At 41.7% G+C, this 25,347-nt stretch overlaps 1 protein-coding gene across 2 annotated transcripts in view; it reads right to left on the minus strand.

Annotated features, from left to right (window-relative positions):
• Nucleotides 1–25,347, minus strand: part of dyrk1b (dual-specificity tyrosine-(Y)-phosphorylation regulated kinase 1B) — a 64,169-nt gene that overhangs the window by 19,607 nt on the left and 19,215 nt on the right. Inside the window, exon 1 of one of the 2 annotated variants that reach the window (XM_085176699.1) lies at nt 15,979–16,887. The exons of the other annotated variant lie outside the window; for it this stretch is intronic. Within the exon in view, the coding sequence (XP_085032825.1) occupies nt 15,979–16,081 (103 nt within the window). The 5' untranslated portion in view covers nt 16,082–16,887. Of the gene's footprint in view, nt 1–15,978; nt 16,888–25,347 lie in introns of those variants that run through there. 2 annotated transcript variants of the gene reach the window in all.

Genomic DNA, 25,347 nt, shown 5'->3' on the forward strand with positions numbered 1-25,347 from the left:
TCGCCTGTATCGTCTGCAAACCACAAAACAGGAGGAAGGAAAAGGATTTCCCAAAAACGACGCTACATGCAGACTGTGCACGCCGCTGCAGCGCTCGAGCATTTAAACAGCGGCACGCTGGAGCGGTGACATCAGCGCTGAACGCTCAGTTTGAGTGTGACACACTGACTCCTTCATGTTTGTGTTCTTCTCACAGTCGTTTCAGCATCGATTCTGAATAGTAAACCTCTTCCACCTAACGCCAGCCTGTTGATCTGTGGGTCGGCCTATATCATTAATTATATATATATATATATATATAAAGAGTTAAGCAATTTAATTGGTATTGAACACGACACCTTCTGGCGTACAGATGGGTTTGTCCTGTAAAGTCATCTTTCACATGGTTATCAGCAGCTGGGAACGCTGCAGTTGGGAATTCACAACCGGAATCATCTGTAAACTTTGGAAACTGGAAAAAAATTATATTTAAATTTTTAATTTGAAGCTTGAACTTAAGAACAGAACATCTATAGTTTCCTATTTGCACATTACTTTTGTTTAAGTACTCGCGCTTTCATTTGTATTACCTAATAATTAATTTGCTGTGGGATGAGACAACAGGGCGATATTTACAGGGGGGCAGCCTTAGGGATGGGTATTGATAAGATTTTCACGATTCCGATTCCATTTTCGATTCTGTTTAACGATTCGATACTTTATCGATTCTCTTATCGATTCTTTTTAAAAAAGGAGAACCCCAAGCTCGATTAGCTTAGAACTTTTTTTTATATCTTCGCTTTGAACAAGATAAAATTTAGGAGTAACATGGCCTTACAAACCCAACAGTGAGATCTTAAGAGATCCAGCCTACGGCTCTTCAATGGGGTGTCACAGGGTCCCCAGGAAAGAAAATTGTAAATGTAAAGTAATAAAATAAATATTCTTCTGTAGCAATAACAAAGTATAACATAATTATTCTGTAGCAATTACACAAGAATATCCAGTAATGTCCCTGCCTACAATTAAACACATTCACTTACTGAAAATCATCTGCTGTGGCAAACGGCTGCAAGCCTTTGACCACAAACTGAGTCTCTGCTCGGTGACATTCGTCTATCCTGCCTGAAAGGAGACGCTACGGTAGACTGCAGCGAGAACTGCCAGCATCTGAGCCAGACTCTGTCTCATCATGGTCACCTAAATGCACAGTAATGGCAGGTTTTGTAATAAGGCAGATCGCGCTAACATAATCTGCACTGTTTGTTGATTATTTACCTGCCGCATTAACGGGAGAGGACGTGCAAACGTTACCGCTGCTGCTGGGTTGAGATTCACGAGTCCGGAGCGGAATTAAAAACACGACATTCATTTAAGGTCATCGTGTGTTTTGTGAGCAAATGCTTTTGCATATTCGTAGTGTTTCCTCCCTTAAATGAAATATCTACTTTGCAAGTATTGCAAGTTGCCCTGTTGTCATCCGTTCTCGTAAAGTAGAACCAAACTTTTGAGCGTTTGAGCCGCTTAGGCGCCGTGTTTCCTGCCAGGTAAATGACGCTCCACAACGTGGTGACGTCATTCGGGGCGACTGGAATCGATAAGGGAATCGTTTGTAAAAATGGCAAACAATTCCTAGGAATTGAAACAGTGGGAACCGGTTCTCAACAAGAACCGGTTTTCGATACCCATCCCTAGGCAGCCTACAACAGGAGATTACAGGTGACTAATCGACCGATCCAAGAAAAATTAGGCGGATTAGCTGACTATCAACAGAATCGTTAGTTGCAGCCTCGTTTACAGCTGCTGCATAGCTAAAGCAACCCCCTAACTGGATAATCTGCCACACCCCTCGATTGGTCTTTTCCACACGTAATCAGCCTTTTCTCCTGATTGCATGTGTTACTTCATGGTCAGAGTCCATATTTGGCTGAGACTGTCATTTCTATATATCGACGTTCTCCAGCTTTTCTGAAGGTCTTTCTCTGGACACGGTCTCATTTTTAGTCCAGTCCTTATACCAGAGGAGTGTTTTGTTTGATACTTAACAGACCTGTGAATCATCCAAGCTGAACAGTGTCTCCACATGAAGACAGCTGAGGAAAGAACCATTTCAAACGGTCTCTTCAGCAGTGTGAGCAAAACCGTGAGCCGAGGTGAAACACAGTTACGGTGCTGTTTTACATTCTTACATTCACAGTAATGTAATGTTTTACTGTATTAAATGTAGTAATCAGATTACAGTTCCAATTATGTTGTTACTTGCATTACAAGGTTCTTTGATTATCTGCATGACAAACTCAACTTTAGCTCGCTGCAGGCGTCCACGACTAATGAAGAGCTCAAAGTGCTCAGACTTCTTCCTGTAACAAAGCTGGAGCCCTCTGTGCTCACTGGGAGCTTCAGCGGTGCTGCCTCCACCCTCAGACCTGTGCCTCCACACCATCCTGTCTCAGAGGCCTACAGACGATTCCTCGGACTCGATGGCTTAGTTTGTTCTCTGGCACCAAAAATATTTCTTACCCAGTTACTCAGTTAAACATCAGTCAATAGCTACAAGCCTAATGTTGTTACATCATCCATGTTCGAGGGAAGAGCCTCGCTTGCGTGCACATCATGAAACTTGAAAAATGCACAAATGCTGCACACGTTCTGATGAGCTCTTGAGATGGAGCACAAACGAACATTATCTTCAACATCCTTTGTCCAGTATACCCACTGCACAAACCACCAGTCCAACCAGTCCATGACCACTGCAGACTAGAAGAGGCTTAGAGGAGATCTCTGATGTAATTCCACCCCCACCTCGAACCCATATGTCACTCGTTTTGCACACCTCACCACTGTCCTCATACATGTCCTGCACCACCCTCACAATCTTCTCCTCACTCCTCACGCAGTACAACAGTTCCTCACTTCTGTTTCTCTACATCCACAAAGACACAGTGAAGCTCCTCCTGACCTCTCCTACAGCTCTCCATTAATATTCTCCATGCAAACATCACATCTGTAGTTCTCAGCATCAAGCCACGCTGCTCACTGATCATCTCCTCTTTTCTTAAAAGCTCCGGACATCACGGTTGTTCATGAAGACTGCCACCTTTTATTTAAACGTCTCGCTCTCCAGGATTGTGTTAAGCAATATTTATCCCAAACACCTCCACAGGTATGTTTGGACCAATCACCTTTCCACATTTCACTTCCCCTTTCCTCTGCAGTCTCTGATTGTCTACATTCATCAGCTCCTCTGTCCACTCCGTCCATCTTCTCAGCACACTTCTGACCTTTTTTGGACTTTTCCATTTCTGTCCTTGGTCACCTTAATCAATCTCTCTCCCTAATAATAATAAATCATTTCTGCACCTTTTGCATGTTGCATCAGTCCTTTTGAACAGTTATTGTAGGTGTTGCCAACAGTATGCAAAGTACGTCTGCTTCTCTGGCCAAGCAACAAACAGGTGTTTGCAAACCAAGTGCACTGGTTTCATATTCATTTAAATTCTGTTCATCCTTCTAGTTTTGCATTTAAGGCTCAGACCCAGAGCAACAATTCAATTCATACAAACGATCAGAACAATAGATCGATCAGGATGTTGTGTCTTGTGTCTGAGCCCATGAGCCTCATAGAAAGGTCCGGTAAAAATACATTTGCTGAGCGACCCTTTTATTTAAATATCACAGTTTAAGTGTCTTCAGCTCGGCCATGAAACTACTCAACATAGCACAGTAAGTCAACTAGCTACCAAAACAGGACGTGTGACTTATAATACCCTCAGTCCTTTTACATAATTAATGACGGTTTTAGAATAAACAGGGAGCGGCCCGGCTGCTGACCATGTTTCTTCCTCCAGTTAAGTTACAAGAATGAGGAGTGATAAAGGTTGCTCTTCTTACTATTCTCAGGACGAGAGACGCAATAAGAAGCGCTCCGACATGTCTCCCTACTGCCAGCTGGCAAATACCAAAACCAAAATAGAAAAGTGTTATTTAGATATGTGGTTAAAAATAAGGCCGCTCACTACGCAGAGTCACTAAAAATGGGATCACATTAGAAATTCTCTTTGCCTCCTTCAGGTGGCACGCAGCTCCACACGGTACTCTGTAGATAATCAGGCACACAGGTCGAAACCATTCAAAGAGTTTTCACATTAGGTCAACGAGAGGCCAAACCAACAGAGATGTGACTGCTGCCATCAGCTTCAGCACAGGCGTTTAAATGATACACCTACACATAACAAACTAAACTAGAAGAAATACGTCACATACAGATGGCATTTTGACAGCGTTGTCGAGCTCTGCCCTGCACTCGTGTCTTCATTACTCAGACAGCACAGCTGAGACTGGTCTACTGGCCTGAATCTAGGGGTGGGGGGAAAATGGATACTGTGTAGCATGGTGATATTTTGTTTCTAATAATGTATGGATACAGGGACAGCAGAAATCGATACTTTGTTACAAAAAGGTTTTTGTGCTCTGACTTCAGAGCATGTTGATCCTTTTTCTGAGCAAGAATCCTGACATTCCTTCACTGTCCAAATGTGTTTAACTTGTTTTTGGCAGCAATGAACATGACAGTTTACTTATTTTAATTTAAGACATGTTTTATTTAATTAAGTTTAAAACTTTTTTATTTAATGTAAAATTATATTTTGTTTTAATTTACTTTCAAATTCTTCAGTTGCTGAAGGGGCTGCATAGTTTTCATAAACTGCATAGTTCAGAATAGCTATAATTGTACCAGATGGTTGATTCAGTTAAGTTGGACTAGACTGTAATACAAACCGTTCAGTTTGTCAACAATCAAACTGAAATGAGAGAAAGACTGAGTGTGAGACTTTGATATTAGATAAAATGAATATTGATAAAGTTTACCTTTATGTACAGAATCTGAATATCGCAAAATATTTTTAAAAATTGCAATAATATCGTATCGTGGGATGTATGGTGATTCCCACCTCTAACAGAATCTGACGTAGAGTATAAAACATCTGATTTTTACTTAAGAGGATATAATAATACTGATTGTCAAAATCATCCTTTGCTGTACTTATTTTATTTACTTAAATATAATAATTAGATATTGTTACTTAAGATACAAATGAAAAAAGTACTCGGTACACAAAATGGGATGAAACTAAAACGGAGCAGAAAACTTCAGTGATGTAAAAACAGAGGAGCTAACATGAACTCAAATGTTTACAAGTGAAGGAGAACGGAGCAGAGCCAAGAAGACCCCAATCCTCTATTTCACTGAATAACAAGAGCACCTGTAAGAATGAGCTGCCACACACACACACACACACACACACACAAGTAAAGGCTGCTAGCCGTGGTTATGGCCGTGGTTATTAATAAAGAGCAGAGAACAAATATATGTGGTATTTGTTGGCTGAACACTGGAATTGGTGCAGTGCGCTGCCACTAGGGCTGCCACGATTACGTCGACTATCAAAATCATCGACGACTGATTTAATAGTCGACGCGTCGTTTGAAGCTTTGTAAGATCCCAAAAGACGCAGGAATAAGTAGTAGGATTTAAGAGTGTAATAACAGACTGAAACAGAAGATGGCAGCACTGCATGTACAAGGATGCCAGCTGCCGTTAAACCCCCGAAGAAGAAGAAGAAGCTCTGTCCCAGAATTCATAGCGCAGCCCAGCTCAGTTTCCAACAATGACGGCAGCTAGTTAGTTTTAATATTACTCTTATTATTCTTTCTGGGTCACAAAATAAACGTTTAACATATTTTCAGGCGAGAATGTAGCTGTGTAAACCTCAAATATCTGCTCAGTTTATCAAGACACCACATATTTTCAAAAGCGCTCCAATGGTTTCGGAGACGTCTGTTAGCCACTAGCTCGATAGCTAGCCGGGGGCTAGGCTAACTAGAGCCGTGAGAACACCGGACTCCCGGCAAATCGTTTTCAAACCCACCGCCGTCTTTTGCTACTCAGGTTAAACATGATATATAAGTCACTTAGATAACTTAAAAATGTTATTGTTTGGCTTTTTTCAGTATTTTATTTGTTCCTGAGTAAATCGGTTTGGCTGAGATTAAAGTTATAGTTTTTACACAGCTGAATAAACGTCAAGCAGACAGCTGATTATCAGAAGTGTGAGATACTCGAGAATATACTCTGGTGTCCTGTTATATTTTAGATAGCAAGGAGTTTATTAAACTTCACCAAAACAATCTGCAAATGTCATTAAAATTTAACAAACTATCATCTTGTCTTTATTTTTAGTTAGCACATACCTTAAACACTTAAAGCTGTAAGCTAATGATAGTTATATAAGAGCAGATGCTGCTGGTGCAATAAGCTGTATGTTTTACATCCAATGGATGATGATCTGATTAGTCGACTAATCGCAAAAAATAATCGGTGACTAGTCGACTATCAAAACAATCGTTTATGTGTAGATGCTGGTAGAGTTTTCTCAGCTTCAATCTGACACACTGTGACATCATGTTACGTTAACACTGTCAGCTAATGTTATTGATGGGCCGGACTTGTATCGTAGAATAGAAAAGCTCTTTATTGGAATTGCACATGTAGAACAGAACTGTAGGTGCTCCACACCAACTGTGCCGGAACAACCGTAGACAGCAGGAAGATGCAGAATCAAGACGTATATGTACAAAACAGGTTTTAAGAAAGTTCAGTTTCAGGTTATTTTCTGAGCAGCAGTGGGAAAAGTTCTCTACCTCTGTCATGTAATCTGTCTCATCTCCATCAGAGATGTGCCCGAGCATGGCGGTGTCATCGGCATACTTGACGATGATGTTGGTTGGATGGGTCAGTGTACAGTCATAGGTGTACAGGGCGTAGAGTGGGGGGCTGCTGCTCAGTGACAGTGGGGGGGAGAGGTGGAGGCTGAGTCTGACTGGTTGAGGCCGGTTTATGAGGAAGTCTTTGATCCAGGAGCAGGTGACGGGGGATCTGAAGGTGGTCTAGGTGTGTCAGGGAAAACCTGAACTTCACACAGTTTAGTGTCACTTGTTTATGACAGTGTGTCCCTGACTGGTCCCTGTTGTCTGGGCTCTTCTCTCACTCACAGAGAGTGAGCAGGTGCATCACAGGGATGCCCAAATACAGTGGTTTTAGAGAGTCAGTAGTAATCTCTACTAACTATTCTTTCACAATTCTAGTAAGCGTGCAGTGACAGGAAGCTACTGCAAGTAAGAAATGGAAATACTGTTTGGGAATGCAACTGGAATTACTTATCTCAATATGGAGCCTGGATCTGTATCCCTCTTTACAAAGTATGAACTGTGAGGCATTAGACACAGTAGGCAGTGATAGGTGGCTAGCATATCAGAAGACGATTAAGACTCAACTGAACCTGGTGAAAGGAAGTACTGAGAGCTGATCATGCAACTACAGGAATGCAGCGAAACAGTTTAAGAAACAACATGTTGTTAGTGGAGGCGCCCAGTGTCGATTGGCCCACCCTCTGATGATAATACAGGTCAGAAAAGCTAAAGCTGCTGATCGTGGGCCTCATGGAAAAGGCCAAACATCAGTTTAGATCATCATGGTAATGGCAGGTGGTTCTTATTTAGCGCTCTTCTACTATATGTGAGCCCTCAAAGCGCTTTACAACAACAATTTGGAAAGCAGCAGTCGTGCTTAAAGTCCAGCGTTCACTACATCAAAGTAAAAGCGATGTCATGGCTTCATGGTTCAATCAGGGCAAGCATGTCAACATGGAAAAACAACTTGTAATTCTAGGCTTGCCCCCACTATCAGCTTCCATCCACAACATGAAGAGCTCTTCTGTTCATCGTTCTCTAAATGGCTCAATGAGAACGTAAACGGAGGTGTGCAGCTGGATGAAGGGCCTGGAAAGCTGCGAGTAGCTTCGAAGCTGTGCTGGACTGCGTGTGCTTGCTTGTGTGGTAGAAACTGATTCGGTGTGGGACTGTTGTGGTCCAGGTCCTGGCCTGCTTACAAACATGACACTCCTGGAGGGAGAGAGAGAGAATATCTGCCTAGTACTGAGAAACCTGCACTGTCTCTTTAAGAGACTGAGAGGCAGTCACAGCACTTCCTCACTCGGCCCCCCCCTCGCGCCTGTTCTGCCATTGGTTGAAGCGCGTTCTTTCTCTCTCAGCTGATTCGCTGTTGGTATCTAAGGGCTGGCTGGCCAGCACTCTATAAATAAACCCAGTGCTGTCTCAGCAGCCAGGCTACAATACTCATTAGCTACTTCTCTCTCCTCTTCTCCTTCTCCCCTGCTAAGCAAGTAGCTTCCAATAGCAGTCCTGGCTCTCAGCAACACTCTGACATACTCTCCCCTAGCAACTCAACCCACCCTACCAGCCGCTTTCTCCTCCCCCTCTTCTCCTCGTCATCTTTCCTACTTTCTCAAATCTCACTCCCTTCTGTCCTACTTATCCATCCATCATTCATTCATCCCTCACTTTCTCGCTTCACGACTTCAGTGCATCTCAAACAGCCATCTTTTCTATTCCTTTCCTGACCGCTGTTTCAATAATGAGAGAAACAAAGAGGAGTTACCTCAGGCAGCACAGCAACACACACCAGTCAGAAGCAAAGGCTCACAACAAGTTGGTCGTGTAACGCAAACACTGTTCCTGCTACAGCCCAGTGAAGAAAGGCCTCCTCATTATGGTAAACAAAGACACCACCTTTCACCTTCTGAGGTTTGATACAATAATAGAAAATAAGCTGTGTTTGTGTGTCTGCACACCTGGCTGCAGTGAACAAAGGCGAGCACATCCTGAAGTTTACTCTGAGCTTTGATGCTAAAGTTTGTGCTGCTGAAAACAATATGTTCTTAAGGTGTACATGTTAATAATTCATAATAATTAAATGTTCACCGCCCCAGGTCAGCGGCTCAGCTTCACTGGCCTTAAAAAAACGGTTATTTTTGTATTCAAAGAAAGTTGTATTCATATAATATTTTATTCTATTTCACTTTAAATCTAAAAAGATAACAAAACAATGTTTTGAAAAAAGCATTGAAGCAAAATGTTTTGCCTCAAAGATTTTTATAATGAACGTGTTACTCGATGAATTGTGGCACAGTTTAACGGTCTAGGTGATGATGGGCTGGGATTGGCATCATCTGACCAGTTACACTGGTAACTGTATCAGCAGCTGAGTGAGTTTACAGTAAACTTTACTCATAAAAACATAATACAGAACGCAGCTAACACAGCAGTGTATGAGGAATGGCACGTACAGCAGTGTAGTGTTCTGTATGAATGTGTGTTTGAATCGTTTTGGTCAGTAAGACTGGAAAAATAAATAAATAAATAAATAAAGTGTGGCCTATTTAAGGGCAGCAAAGAAAGTCTGCAAAAAGGTCACTTGTGTGAATTAACAGACTTCTTAATATTATTACAACTTTATCATTAAGCTATGGGAGAATCTGATGGGTTAAATGCATGTTCTGACTTGCACAGCTTAGTTTTTACTCTTCCAGCTGCAGCCCGATGGTGCTGAATGGTTTCAAATGTTTACATGTTTACAAACAAACAAATAAAATCAAGGATCCCAGCCTATGATTCAGTAGGTTGTAGAATCTCTTTCAGTAGCAACAACAAAGTCGTTTTTTCCTGTATGATTTCAGTCTCTCACATTACTGTGGAGGGATTCTGCTCTACTCTTCACACAGCTTTGCTTCAGTTCATTGAAACTGGTGAGCTTTGAATGAGCCGTTGCTTCACCTTCAGACTGATGGGCAGCAACAGCTGATGATCACTGCTGATGTTGATGAGCAAGGACCAGATCATTTTTATGATGTCTTGATGTAAAACCTTTAACATTTTACCATTTATGTCTATACGATCAGAGTAGAGTCAGATCTATTTAACTCTACTGTGCGCTGACATGACATCCAACAATAAAACACTACATGTTTTGTACCTGTACACGGAGGACTGACATGCAACTCATGGAGCTAGTAGCTCATGTTCTCTTGGTGTCCATCATACCACACAGAGCTTCATCCTACAGAAACTGGACTCCACAGACAGGAAGGTGGGCGAGTTAGGGGAATGACATGGAGAAAAGTGACCAGGTGTACTCAAACCTGGGACATTGCAGCAGGGACCCCTTCTCTTGGTACACACAGCACATACCACATGTACTGTTGCTGTATTTAAAGTGTGTTGAGCAAACGGCTCCTTTTTTGTTTGCACTATGACAACCACAAATTTCTTGCTTGTGTAAAAATCTGGTAAATGAACTGCAAATAACACTTTTCTACTCTGAGCATTTGCTTTAGTCAACTTGCCTCAGACATTCCCACAAATCTACCATTCACACACATTCATACTCCGATGGATGCATCAGACAGCAACTTGGATTTAGTATCCTTCCCAAGGATATTTGGGATGCAGACTGGAGCAGCCAGGGATCGAACCACCAACCTTCTGATTAGCAGATAATGTGCTCTACCTCCTGAGCTACAGCCCCCCCCCCCCCCCAAAAAAAACCCTCTAAAACGTGGCAATAATTATGATGAAAGCAAATGATAGATAAAGGAAATGTCTTCTACCTGCCACACACATCTGAACAAAGATGATAAAGTCTGAGGTGGATGGCCATACATCAATATCACTGGGCTTCTTTTCTAACCACCAGTGTTCACTCTAATAATGCTAATGCAAGAGCCTCTGACCGTCTGTACAGACTTATTTTGCACTTGAAAATGGGGCTAATTCTTGAGTCTGCTATCCACTCTGTCCCAAGCTTTTAACACGGACTCATTTCAATAAAGAACCTGAGTGTTGCTCTGAAATGACTCTGTCATGTTTTAGTGTGATTCTTTTGCAGCATCAGACAGTGACGGCTTGATCAGTATTTGATGTCGATGAGGAATTAGAATCTCTGGATAAATATCAATACCTGGCCCTCACCTGTCCTGTGGTCATGACCAGTCTGAAGCAAATGTGCTACTGGTCCTCAGCAATGTCACAACACTCAACTCTGATTCAAGCCGTTCTGTCTGTAGCCATAACTTCTTGTTTAAGAGTAAGCGCCGCAGCAGCAACAAAGCAAACAAACGTGCGTGTCTTTTTAAATGTTCGACGGTAACATGAATGCTCTAGTACAAACCTCCGAACTATCGACTGGGCATGGGTTTTGCAGCAGCCCTGCTGTAACATGCCAGCAGATGGCAGAATCTGTTACACCTACTGTGTGTGCCACCAGCACAACGAGAGTTATGGATTTCAATTCTGTGAATGCTTTACATACGTGACACAGCTGGTTCCTAAAGTAGTCCTACAGGCACTCCATACACAACAGATAATTACAAAGAAACACGGCTACTGCTCTGAGCAAACAGGTCCGTGAAATCCTTGGAATGTTCCATCCAGTCGCTCTGCACCTGTTGTTTGGGACAACACTGTCGTCAAGAAGCACCAGCATCCAGTGAGTATGGAGCTAAGGTAGCTGATGACCCGAGATGCATCAGCACGAACATGAGTGTGTTTGTGAACATTACAGAAAAGTGCATGTATGAATGTGACTGGGTCAGTGAGGCTTTCATGAAAGCACCAGTCCAATGATCACTTTTCAATCAAAAGATATTGACAAGAAACTATTTTTCAACAATTTCAAACAAGGAATTTGTACATAGAAACCAAAACTATGACGACATTAGTTAAATGAGGATTCAATCTAAAAGGCAGAGCACCCTAGTCTTTGTTGGATGATGCTTTTTAGCTCCATCTGCAAAAAACGTGCAAAAAAAACAAAAACAAATGAAAGAGTATGTTTAGAAAGGATAGTGTTGCACTCCTCTGGTGGTTTTCAGAGACTCTATGAATCAATGTGAACATGCAACACATTAAATGACGGCCCAGCAGTTTAGTAAAGGCACCTGCATGGTTGTCAGTCCTATGGAGACAAACACGCTCTGTGGGCTCGTCTTGCTTTTGCTCTTGTTGGTCCTTCAGCTGGCTGGAGAAGACTGAAGTTCTAACACACACAAAGCTGCGTCTACTGCAGCCACATCCTGTCCTTTTCCCCACGTCAACTATGCTGTCAATCCCCTGGATTGGCACACTGCATACTCACAATCTTTCACTCTGTGCAGCCTAATAGCAACACAAAGACACTAACGAGCAGCCTTGAACCCTGATTAAGACACCGGACATCAGGTGTGAGCCTCAAAATAAAACCACGAGTTTTCAGGAAAAGTTTGCAACAACTTGTTTTATTGATGCGTGCAGCTTGCATTTACAAGTGCACGTTAATATAACTCATTTTGTAATGAGTTACTGTCACTGATGACACACTGCCAGGTTTGAATCGTGATAGTGACAGTCTTAGCTGAACGTAAGCACAGAAGCAGGTTAGATGGATTTCTCCCTGGAAATTTCCAGCAAACGTATTAAATTACTAATTAAGACTTTAATTTAACAATAAAGTAACTTCCTCCTTGTAATGCTTCAGTGTTGTTACAAAATACACAATCATACACGATACAATAAAAGTGAAAAATCATTTCTAGCTAGGATGTTGTCGTTTTTTTGCTCATGGATTTCCATTCCAGACATGGACATATTTTAATGGTTTAATGCACATCTGTCAAAAACCCACCAAACCCTTTAATAATAGCATTGTATCTTCTGGATGAGGTAGGTTTCATGTGTGTGTCTGCACCTGTGTGTGTCTGCACCTGTGTGTGTCTGCATGTTGAAGTGTATTAGTGAATGAGTAATTTTAAAAGAGTACGTTAGGCTACAACGAAGAAAAGTATTAGCTAAAGCTCACACTGTGATGCTAAATGTTGTGCTGCTGAAAACAAGATGTTAGATGCTCAGAATGAATGGGAATGTAATTCAGTGTCCAACATTAGAGCACCAGGAGTTCTACTGACCTGCCAAAAACTTTTCTATTTATATTGGAAACACTAACAGTTTTATTAATATTTGATTTCATTTAGCTTTAAAACTGAAAAACAATGTTACAAATGGTTTAAAACGTGGTCTAGTACACCCCGTGCCCCCATCAGACTCCCCTCGACTACTGCTCTCTTAGCATCGTAGAACGTTAGGGTTTTTGATTTGACCTGTTCAGAATTGGTTCGTTTCTGGTGTGACTTTGCTTGTTGTCATTTTAATTTGTTTCAATATCGGCTGAATTTTTTTTTATTGTTGTAAAGTGGGTGATATTTGCACAGGAAGATTTCAGAGAACTTCCAACACAAACAACAGTTGATGTTACGCAGACGTCCCAGCCTCAGTGAACATGACCATCATGGCTGTGCTGATCAGTTTGACACAGACTAAAGGAAGACGCTTCCACTTTGGCTGTTTTACGTTGTGCCAGTTTTGTAAGCAAACATTGTTATTTCATTTATGTGCGTTTGTAGTGTGACCATTCAAACCAACTGCATGCCACATTTAGCTCATTACCCATGTTAATAATTTCACGCACATCAGTGCTTTATGCACGTTGCATTCACGAGTACAGTTGATTAGAATCACCAATGAAGCTAGCAGATGTCTGCACTGTGGGAGGAAGCTAAAACACATCTTTTCCTGCTTATTATTTTGACCTGAGTTCAATTTGTTAACTTTGATCCTCGTCTATGGGCAGCCGTGCCCTCACTTCCAAATGGCCTCTCCTAGTGTTGAGCTTTTCTCTGTAGGATACCGGCCTGTTTGTACCTCTGTATTGTGTGTCAGATATCGCCTGTCATAATACCAGGACACATTTTAGGTGATATAAACATGTCAAAACACAATATAATAGCAAGCGACGGCATCCAGTTACATTTCGTAGCGCACACAACGGCACAAGCTAAGATATCACTGAGAGAGACAGAAACGCGTCCGTCTCCAGTGAGCATTTAGTCAATCAAAACTGAGCTTCTTGAACAATCTCACAATACTTGGAAAAATATGCAAAAAAGTAACAAACCGTGTGACTCAAACACACACTATCGAGTGCAGCCTGGCTATGACAGCGTGCAGGGACGAGATCCTGGCAGCTGCTGATGTGCAAACCAAAAGCAAACACAACTCCACCAAGCATCGCTGCAACATTTCAGCTAGCTGCCCTCCACATGACAGGAGGAGCAAACAGCGTGATGATGTGGTTACATGGTGCCAAAGTAGCTCGTTAAATAACTCGACCCAAAATACAGAATCAAAGCCTGAAGATATGTTTTAATTGTAATCTTATTGTGCAGATTCCTGAAGAGTTACAGAGTGAAGTTATTGTTAAACTAAAATGGCAGGATATACTTTTCCTTTAAAATTTCCAGGGAAAATGCTACTTGTAGCACACTTTGTTGTCAATGTCAGTAGCTGCTGAAAGAAGGATGGAAAATGCAGTTTTGTTTGCACTTAAAAATACAGCTGCTCCAAGCTGCAGTTAATAACCAAACATCAGTATTTGTTTGTTTTCTATACTGTCAAACATATCACAGCTTTCCTTTAAATGCTGTAAAAAAAAAAAAAAAAAAAAAAAAAAAAAATATATATATATATATATATATATATATATATATATATATAAATAAATAAGAGATCTCTGTCCAGAAGAGCACAGACCTAGGAACAGCTAAGATACTGCGCAGGACCCTCAAGCTCCCAGGCTGTGGTAGAGGACCCGAGCTTGAAGGATTGACTTCCCGCAGCGGCGAGTGGGGAATTTTATGTGTATGTATGTAATAACTAAAAGCAGAAATCCAACTACAGGCCAACGTCAGGCAGCTAGCACACATGTAACTGCTAGCAGTAGACAGAGATACTTGTGTAGGCTACATTAAAGGCTATACATAGGTTCACTGCACCAGCATAGATCAAGTAGAAGCATTTGCTTTTGTGTATGTGTGCGTCTGTGTGTGTGTGTCTCTGTGTGTCTCTGTGTCTCTGTGTGTGTGTGTGTCTGTGTGTCTGTGTCTGTGTGTGCGTCTGTGTGTGTGTCTGTGTGTGTGTGTCTCTGTGTCTCTGTGTGTGTGTGTGTGTCTGCGTCTGTGTGTGCGTCTGTGTGTGTGCGTCTGTGTGTGCGTCTGTGTATGCGTCTGTGTGTGTGTGCGTGATTACACAGTTGCATTTGAACCAGGTAACCTTTCATTGTCATTTGGTTTAACAAAGTCCTAAAGGCACACTCCTGGTGCTGGTCCAGACTGTCTCACATGGTGTTGCTCATTACTATTAAATGTCTGACTCACCAATCTGTGCTAAACATCAGGTATACATGCACTACTGACCCTCAGAACATCAAGGCCAAACTTTGGCATGTTTAATCTCAACCCAGAGGTAATCCACTGCAAGGACTCTAGATTTACCATCAAACACGTGTGAAATAGATGTTGTTCTTACAACAACAACAACAACAACAACCACCCACTGAGAGAAACACTGACCTGTGTGAACATAACTCAAGTCCACTCAGGTGCAGAGTATTTGGCAGGAGTGGAGCAGTGCATCAAACACAGGAAACAACAACGTGAAACAACTTGCACTTGCTGGTGAATAAGATGTTATAAACTCACTGACTGGAGAAACAGCAATGACAAGTATTAAGATGCTTTAGCGCTGACCCATTTGAAATCTTCATGCAAGTAGAAGCATTCACTACATCAGCCGGCCCTCTGCTCTAGTCCTCACAGTGTGTTCATTTCTAACTAGCTTGAGCGAGAAGCACAGACAGACCTCAGAGCAGTTATAATTCATGCTGATCATGTGCTAGAAAACAAAAGACATTTGTTGCACTTTCTGAACACTACTAAATAGATTACTAAACTACGAAATTTTGTTTATTTGCTTTTTTAAGCCCATCGAAACGCTAACGGTCCGACTGTAGACAGACATGAGGCCACTTTTAGAACGCTCGGGTCACACACCAGGACCCTGACACATTCAACGCACAATTTAAAGTCAACACATGCTCCTAACATTGTGTATATATAAATGACCACACACACACAGGTTACTATACTGTGAGTAAAGAAGAGTTTCCACTGTTTTGAAATCAGTGGGGTTGTGTATATTCTGGTGTGTACTAACTCTTGTTCTTGCGGAGCAGGGCTGAGGCGATCCAAGGTTCTGACTGGACCATCCTGCAAGTGGGCACAGTCTGGTCTTCCACAGATGACGACGTGACAACCATGGAAATGCTTGGAAATGTCCAACGCAGCAGGGAAACAGTGTCAATCAAAACGCCGTGACAGACGAGCAGAACTCGTGCGGGTCAGGTAACTGTCATCAATCCCAGAGTTTGCTTCAAAAGTTTACATCCAACTAAAAAAAGGAATCTTGACGTGGTGGGAAACCAACCAACCAACCAATCAAAAGGCACCGTCTTCTCTGGCTTGTTTTTAAAAAAAATGTTTTTTTAAATCTTTTGTGACTGTGGTTTCTAAGGCAACCAAATGGTGTACAGGCAGCTTGTCTCTCGGAAGTAAAAATATAAAGGATGTAATTTCTGTCTTTTGTGGTGTTACACTATATATAGATCTCTCATGGTACATATAGATATATATTCTGTCTCTCTGCAGACATGGGAGTGGAAGGGAAAGAATATTTGGTTAGTCAGGTCAGTTTTTCGTTAGGTTGGTTTTGGCAGTTTCATGCATTCTTTCTGTGCGCTGGAGGCGTGTATCACTCCAGGTCGCTGGTGACTGATCTTTCAGGTAGTCAAAAGCAAGCCTTTTATCGAATCTAGTGTCTACTGCGATTACGCGTTGAGGCCAAACGTCCCAGGGATAAAGGCATAGAGTCTCTTTGATACGTTCAGTAAGTCTTGGCCAGAATAAACCAAAAGTAAGTAGCTAGTTCTTCAGCCATTTCAGGAGCAATCCAGAACGGGCTTTGTGTCCGCTGAAGATTTGACTAGTGGAGCACAGGACTGCTAGTTTTGCCAGGTTCCTTAGACTACATGGTCAGTATGGTTCAAGCACATCTCTTATTATTATTATTATTATGCAGCAGAGTATGTCCAGTTGTTGCTGTTTTTCCAGACTACTTATAAGCCACCTCAACTAGCTGTAAGTGGAACCTGTGCTAACCAGGCTCGCCAAGCATACTGCCAGGTGGACGAGCGAGGTAGGATGATAGATGGGATGGAAGAGAAGGAGATGGAGGGGAGTTGGGTTTCCAGCTGCCTGCTTTTACCCCATCCCTGACACTAAAAATAGCCCCAATTACTGGTGCTTTCTGGGGGACTCGTTGCCAGACAGAGTAGGACAGCACAGAGTGATGTGATCACTCAGACTAATCCAGTGACACAAACAGCCTGCACCGAGAAAGTCACACAGTGTATTCAGCCTGAGCTCCACGGAGTCCTGTGCCGTTTCCCTTCAAAGCCTACAGCGAGAGGTGGCTGCCCTCTGTCAGGCTAAAAAGGCGCCCTTTTATTAGCCAAACAATATTAGTATACACTCAGCCTTAACAAGAAGCACTTTTTTGCGCAATCCAGTGCGCCTTGTTGCTTCAGAGGTGTGTAGCTCCACACAAAGTTATTCTAACTGTACTTGAGCATTCACGAGTCAACGGGACCGCCGGCTGGCGCAAAGTGACGAACCACCAGCACGGGAACACTTCACCTCAGCCGAGGAACTCTTTCAGCTCCGATTCAGAAGCGGAGGAAATACCGAGAGGCGGTATAGCTCCAGCGTCTGTGCGCTGGGGCCGAATGTCCCCCGCGTTAGACAAAAGCCGACGACGGGCCGCGCTACACTCCGAAACACCGGCCCAATAACACGGTCCAGGAAGAGGTCGAGTCTCTGAGGTAATTACTCGCTAGTAATATCGCAAACAACGACTGAACTGCAACAAGCCAAAACTTCAGAGTCGCCTCGGAGTAAACAAAAGAAATCAATTCCAGAGTTCCTGAGCTTGCTGCCTTTCGCTTCTTGACGGGCCCACTCGTCAGTCTGCTTCCGCTTTCTTCTCTCGCACTCACTGTCCTCGTATACTCGTCCTTCTCAGAACGGGAAAAATAGTTTTATTCCTTCAAGGTGGAAACCTTCTCCGGGGCGATTGTGAGTCATGTTTTTCGCCCGTTTCCTTCTCCGTTAGACAGAATCTGTGCGCCTCTCCCACACGCTCCCCCACCCTGCGATAGGGACTGTACCATGTGCCGGTGGCAGGGGTCGCGGCTGGTGTGTCTGGCACAGATACACCGAGTACTATTAATACCAGCAGAGATGCGAACACAGGTTAAACACGTGGCATTGTGGACGTTTCACACAGACTGTCATATCAACTACCAAAAGCGTTTCAAATAACTATACGAAACAGCATCAACAAATCAAGTGAGTTAGCGGTACAGCTGCCTTCCCTCTGACAGCAGTAGTCTGCTCCAAGCAAACCTCTCCCGTCCTGTCCATTTATAGTAACAGCGGGATATATATACTGGAAGTTTATACACAGGCATACATGGAAATCGAAAAACGATTGAACATTGTATACACGGGACAGCTTTGACGGACGACTCTTTTACATAACATTAGTCCGTGTTAACAGTGTTAAAATGAGTAAAACAGATCATCTCTACTGCTCTGTTTTACTTCAAACTACATCAACCGTAGTTTGTTCTCGGTGGACAGCAGCCTGTGAGACCGTAAAAACGAGTAGTTAAAATGACAGTTTAATTAATGCGTTATTCGGTTGTCAGAAATGAACCGAATGCCACGTTTATGTTGCTATCGTGTAACACACAAAGGCTCTTTTTGTTCTGGCTTTCAAAATGTTCTAACTTCTCTGTACTCTGGCAGTCGTAGCCTCTACCCTCACTCTGCACGCACACTCTCTGTTGCTACCCGACGCCATGGCAGCTGCAACGCAATTGGCTACATAAAGTCCCATCCCCTGCTGTAATTGGGTAGCAACGGCTCTGTGGGCGGGGCGGTCGGCTTAGTTTCCCTGGGTCTCTTCTAACGGCGCGGTGCGAGGCAGTGGTGACGCGGAAATAGTTTGAAGATGTCAGGTAGAAATGGAAAGAAGGACAGGCAGACCGAAATGGTGGGGGTGGAAATACAGCGGGGGAGAGAAAGGGGCAAAAGGTTCCAATAAGCACATGGTCACTGAGTGACTTTACAGCTGAGAGGTTTGACTTGTCTTTACAAACCAGCCAAAGCTAAAAGTTGTTCCTGTTGCTATCCGAGCATTCTGGCTAAATCAAGCACAATGCTGCCTGGGAACAGCACAGTGTTAGAAACCAGCTGATAGCTCCTTGCATTAAAATCACCCTCAAACTCAACTGCCTCAACAAATGTGTCAGTGCTCATCAGTTTTTAGGATTTGTTTTAAATACAGGCTGACTCTGGAACTGGTGTTGAATGAAGTCATATATGGTTTTAAAAAAGTAACAGCCTAACTAGTCCACAATAGCTTTGCGTAATCACCTCCCAGTGGTTCATCATTCTAAATGTAGTGCTGTTTCAAAAGGGCAGAATCTTCTGTCACGTCTACTGTTGGACTTTACATCCTGATTGTTGTATTTGTGTTATATTTCTGTTATTTTGAGATGACACAGCTTATTAGCTCCAGTATGTAATTCATTTATGGGCAAATGCTGTTAATATAGTCCTATGAAGGGCATGCTACAACAACAGACAGATACTCTAGTTTTGAACAACAAGCTAAATTTCACACCAAATGTATCAGAAAGTCCCCAATTTATGCCTTTGCAATGTTCCTCTGACTGCAGCCATCTCCAAAACACTTGGGGTCCAATTTCCCTCACAATCACATGACGAAAAACAGCAGACCAATCACAGTTAAATTAAGACGGCCTGGCTAAATAATCAAATTTGCATTTAAAAACAAATCAATGAAAATAAAAGGCATAACAGACAAATGCAAGACAGTGGCAACAGGATATTACATGAAGATTTATTGCTACAGGTGCTCTACTTCAAAAATGACTCATGCCCAGCTAAGGGTGACTGGGCCTGTGTAGGAACCAGTGCAATGTAAAGCATGCTACAAAGGGAAAAGTGTAGCCCCCAAAGTTCTACAGGGAGACTGGTTTGGCGGCTATGATGGTTTTAGTAAATATGATCTAACCTAAAGTGAATTTCTCCTGAACAATGATTAAGCTGCTATTTGGGTGCAAATGCCAGAAATCTCACTGGATCTAAAGCTGGAAATAAAAATAAGAAAAGCTCCAAACTAAGCTGTAAGACCAACAGTGAATAAAAGAGGCAGATCAGGATTTATAATAAAGACCGATGAGTAAGGAAGGTTTATACATTACAGCCAGATGTATCCATAACAATTAAAAAGAGAGCTTTTCACTGTCCTACCACAGTGCAGACCTGGACAGTCAACACTCTTTGATAAACTCCTCATCAGAAAATGGTTTCTGCTTATATGTGACCTTCAAAATAAAAGCAACAAAGGTGTATTATAATTTCCATAAAAGTAAAAACAAACAAACAAAAAAAAACCTCCTGATGAGGAGTTTATCAAAGACTGTGTGACTCAAAGACTGCTAAACTTTCTCCTTGACACTGGACGAGAACTTTCAGATTTGAGACACAGCCCAGTTTCTCATTTTTGTATGTGGGATTACAAAAGTGTTTGATATTACGGATAGGCTGGGCCTGAAATGGATCAAACTGGCAGGTGTTACAACGATGGCTGTCCAAATCTGATAGAAACAAAACACGTTTGAAGCAGGTGCAAGAAAATGAAGCCAGAACTGAAAACAGGTATTTTTGCATTTATCATACACCAGCAGATGTTGTATAGCATAGTGTTGGTGTTAAAATCAAAATAGTTAACTTCATTAGGCAACAGCAATGATCATAGACAGTTTATTGAGCATGATACAGTCGACGGTGACATAGGCTACCACACATCTGGTGGCTCAGCCAAAGTGATTCAAAGCATTCAAGAGTTTTGTGAGAAGTAAGGCAAGGACATCCCAGATCTCCCAGATGCAGAGTGGACGGGCGATGGTGCATTTGCTCAGACCCTGAACCTGACTTTAATGTACTAGTTCAAGCCCAAATCAGAGATTTCTCTCAGGGGATAAGGAGAAAGAACTGAACAAAATGAGAGATGAAGCAACTGAATTACAATTAAAATAGCAGTAACACTTTATATAAAGTTAAAAGTCACATGCAACTGATTAAAGGGTAACATATGTTGGCTTTTGCTGTGCTGATTTCACATTTTCATTGGCCAAGGACAAACAGTACTATGACAAAGTTGACGTCAAACCGATGTTACATCTGCTGTCACTAGCAGCACTTTGCAGGTCATGCACCTCTTAATGCTTGTAACCTGTCATGCTGTGCCGCTACCACTGATTTGAACACACAACGGTATAATCAGTGCAAAGACCAGAGATTCACAGATTATACACAAAGATATGCTGCAACAGTTGGAAAATCTGAGATTTTTTGGGAAAAAACAAAACAAGCTGTAAACAATTTCCTTGCTTCCAGTTTTCGGTGTTTCTCCTGCTGTAGCACTGCTGATGGGAGTTACTGTCTGAGAGGCCACGCCCATTATTCAGTGATGATGTTAACGGCGATGTGCGAAGCAACTAATGACAATTTAATTGTAACATCTACTCTTACCAGAAGGTTTATACAATGATAAAATTAATACTGATTATAAACAAGTTAACTTATTGGTACTCCACAACAGACCTGGTTTTTTATGTGGCCCTTTGGGAGAATGAATTGCACAACCCAGAGCTTATAACATTTCTACTCTCACGATGCAGTCCGCCACCCTTCGAAACTATAAAACCAAAAACATTTAATACAAATATCTAAACTATGACATTTATATACAACAAGTCTTGACTCACATTTCTTTATATTTATCGTCCAAAGCCAGAGTTACTTGTCATTTTTTTCACAGTGGTCTTAAGCAAAACTTCTTCTACTTTCTGAAGGTCTTTCCGAGTTTTTATTTGGACATTGGCTTCTTTTTCACTTGTTTTTAGTCCAACGCTTGTACCTGAACACTTTCAACATTACATCTTGATATCTGGCCCATGAAACATAAAAAAGTACTTAACTTTTAGGCATGTACTAATCTACACATAAAAGACAGTTCAGCAAATAACCAGTTTTAATTGTTCTCTTTAGGCAATTTTATAATAGCAGCCTTTTGCAAAAAACACATCATTTGTTCTTTTAGTTGACTCAATTTAAAAAATGCAAATATAGACATTAAATGGTATTTTTGAAGTAACAATGTGATTCCCAAAAAGCTATTAGCTGAAAACTATCATATCTTAAGAGTGTTTGCAGTGTCCTTAAAAAACTGAAGGTGGACAAGGGAAGGAGTCCAGTAAAGACATGAACCTTGACTGCGAGATGCATCTACTATCCACTGAAGCCTCATCAGGAATGGTCTCAGTAGAAGGGTTGCTGTCAAGAAACCATTTTTAAGGAAGAAAAATGGGAAGAAAAATGGGAAGAAAAGACTGAGGTATGCCAAGTTACACAATCCAAATGTAATAATCAGTTCAAATTGAGATCAGTATGTATGAGGAGGTCAAGGGAAAGGTCCAAATGCGAGCGCTGTCATGGTTTAGGGGTGCATGTCACTCAGTGGTTTTAGAGAGCCTGACAAAATTGATGAAAGTATAAATGTAGAAACATTCGGTCTGGAAATGGTTTGGTTTTTCAGCATGACGATGATCCAAAACACACTGCCATTGCAGTAAAAGCATAGTTGGATAGAAAACATCACAATGAAACACTATCAGTCGTGGATTGGGTTTCCTCAGACCTCATCATTAAAACACGATAAGATAAGATACGCTAAGATGAGCTTTCCTGCCATTGTAAGCATGAGCATCCAATGAAATTGGAAACATAATGAAACACTGAAGCAGTGTGGGCTCTTCTTGACAAAAAACAGAGCAAATACAGAAACATCCAAAGAGATTTGAATGTCCTTCAAGACGCCCGGAGAACTATTCCTGAAAACTATTTAAAGAAGTTACGGGAAGCTGCTGTAGAGAGCAGTGAGAGGAAGTAAAGAGAGGCTGCTTTGAAGAGTGAAACTGGTCATACCAAATATTGACGCTCAAGCTAGTTAGAACTGTATGTACATACTATATCTCCATGTAAGTGCAGCATTATTTCCCGTTTTCCTAACAAAATACAAAGAAACGCGGAGTGGCTCATGACTTTTGCACAGTACTGTACACTCAGGACTACATGGATACTGGTGTATATTAAGCACTAGTTTCATTTAAGTTCCTTTGTACACGGAGTTTTGATCATAGCTGGTATTTTCTCAGAGTCTTGCTTTTTCACATTTTTTGTGCTTGATTTTAACCGGTACTTGAATAGCAGTTTAAAATGTATCCTGACCTGTAGTAACCCGGTACAATTGGCTTTAATATAGATTTTCTCTCGTAGTATTTTTGATTTTGACTTTGATGTAAAATAATTAATTCTAAAACTAAAATCCAGCTCAAGTACACTATAATTATGTGCGTCCATTTCCTGCTGAACTGTTCTTTTTGTGTGTGTGTGTTTTATTTCTCTACTGCTGTGACTATATTTCCAAATATGTGAATAAACTTTAGTATTTCCCTTCATGGACTTACTGTCTTCCACTAAATCACGTTCAGCTGTACTAACGACCAGACAGCGGAGATTACAGCAGCAGTGCATGGAGGCAAGCAGACTTTGAGTCTCACGTGCCTTGCAGCAAAATTCCACCCGGCAACTATGCACTGTACCATGGCAACAGCCCTGCTATTGGTCCCCGGTGCGTTTTCAAATGACCAATGGGATGGCCAGCCGCGGGTGATGCTTGTTGCTAGGTAAACATGATGCAGAGGAAAGATAGAGGAGCAGAATTACCATGCTGCTACTGCAGGGTGCTTTAAGCAAGGAATGGAAGAGCACTTTACAGTCGGAGATACCCTTCTCTTTCTCAGCACTTGGCGGTGCCATAGAGACAAAGACAAGACGAAGCAGGAATGACACAGTCAAAAAAAGAGATAAATATTAGACTGGTGAGGATGGCACTGCCATGGGGAGAGCTTCCTTAGAAAAATTTAAAACAGTAACGTTTTCCAGGTTTGTGTGTGTGTGTGTGTCAAACCGAATATTACTGATTTAATGAACATGTCCATTTCCATAGGAGAGAAAAAAGCTGCCTCAGTACAACTCAGCAAATGTGGCTAACACACCCTAACAGATTAATGTTAATGAATACGATAACACAGTAAAATACACAGTGCTTTAGCATTATAGTTAAAACAATCATGTAGTGACATTACTATAAGCTACAGTACTTACTAGCAGATCAGGGCACAGGGCAGTGATGCACATATGAACAGCTGTGATCTACTTCAAACACGGGTTTTCAGTTAAATGATACCTGGAATAAAGGAATTACACACAGGCTCTTAGCCGGACCAAAAGATACTGAACTTCCTGTTTCAACTGTACAAGCTGAACTGCACATGACCTCATTATTCTTCTACCAAACAGTCACCCATGTACATATCCAGTCATCTCACATCATCAGCATCAGGATACTTTATTATCATGTGGTCACGTGGGGTTCCACCTAGCTCAGGGTTACAAAGTTTCTGTATGACATGGCCTCTGACAGCATCCTGATTTCATTTATTTAGAAATGTTAGGACAAAAGAAACGTACCAGTTGGCTATTGTGTTAGTAATAATAACTATTTGTTATTAATAATAATAACTAATAAATAAGCCACACAGTAAAGATAAGTATACATGTGTGAACCAATAACTGTAGAAAAGTTGGACGACTTGTTTGTGGGGCTGCCATGTTCCACTTTATCGACTTGAGGTGGAGTTACGCCAAACCCCGCCCACACGCCCGCTGGACTTGCACGCGAACACGCCCCCTCTACACTTTTTACGTAGCTTGGCTGCTCCAGTTTTGAGGACATGTGCTGAGTGGGGTTTCCACGACTGACAGATCGCTAAATCAGGATAAGTACAAGAACATCACCATAATTAAAGAGACGCACATCTTAATTTGTTATAGTTCTACAACGTCTAATATCACTCTGTAGTTCCTGTTGTTCATTCTTTAGCTAGATCAGCCATTAGCATGTCTATATGTTTGGATAATTGGGCACTCCTTAGTTTTCGTTGTCGTATTTTAGACAGAGGTTACTGTTAATATCAGAATTATCTGGAAATTAAATGTTGAGATTTGAGACGCGAGCCGGGCGATGATATAAAACTGAAGAGTTTACGATCCGTTACACTCACAGAGCACTCTGCAGCCCGGTAACATGGAAACTTTAAATAAAATGTTCGATTGAAAACACAGCAGCAGGAGGTTTCATACAAGTGTAATTAGTTCTATTCATTTAATAACAGGATCCAGAGTCCACATTATTATTAACAATTATCCTGGTGGAAAACTAATGAGCGAGACCATCAGCACCAAGGTT

The sequence above is a fragment of the Neolamprologus multifasciatus genome, chromosome 11, assembly GCF_963576455.1.
Source record: "Neolamprologus multifasciatus chromosome 11, fNeoMul1.2, whole genome shotgun sequence".
Classification (NCBI taxonomy): domain Eukaryota; kingdom Metazoa; phylum Chordata; class Actinopteri; order Cichliformes; family Cichlidae; genus Neolamprologus; species Neolamprologus multifasciatus.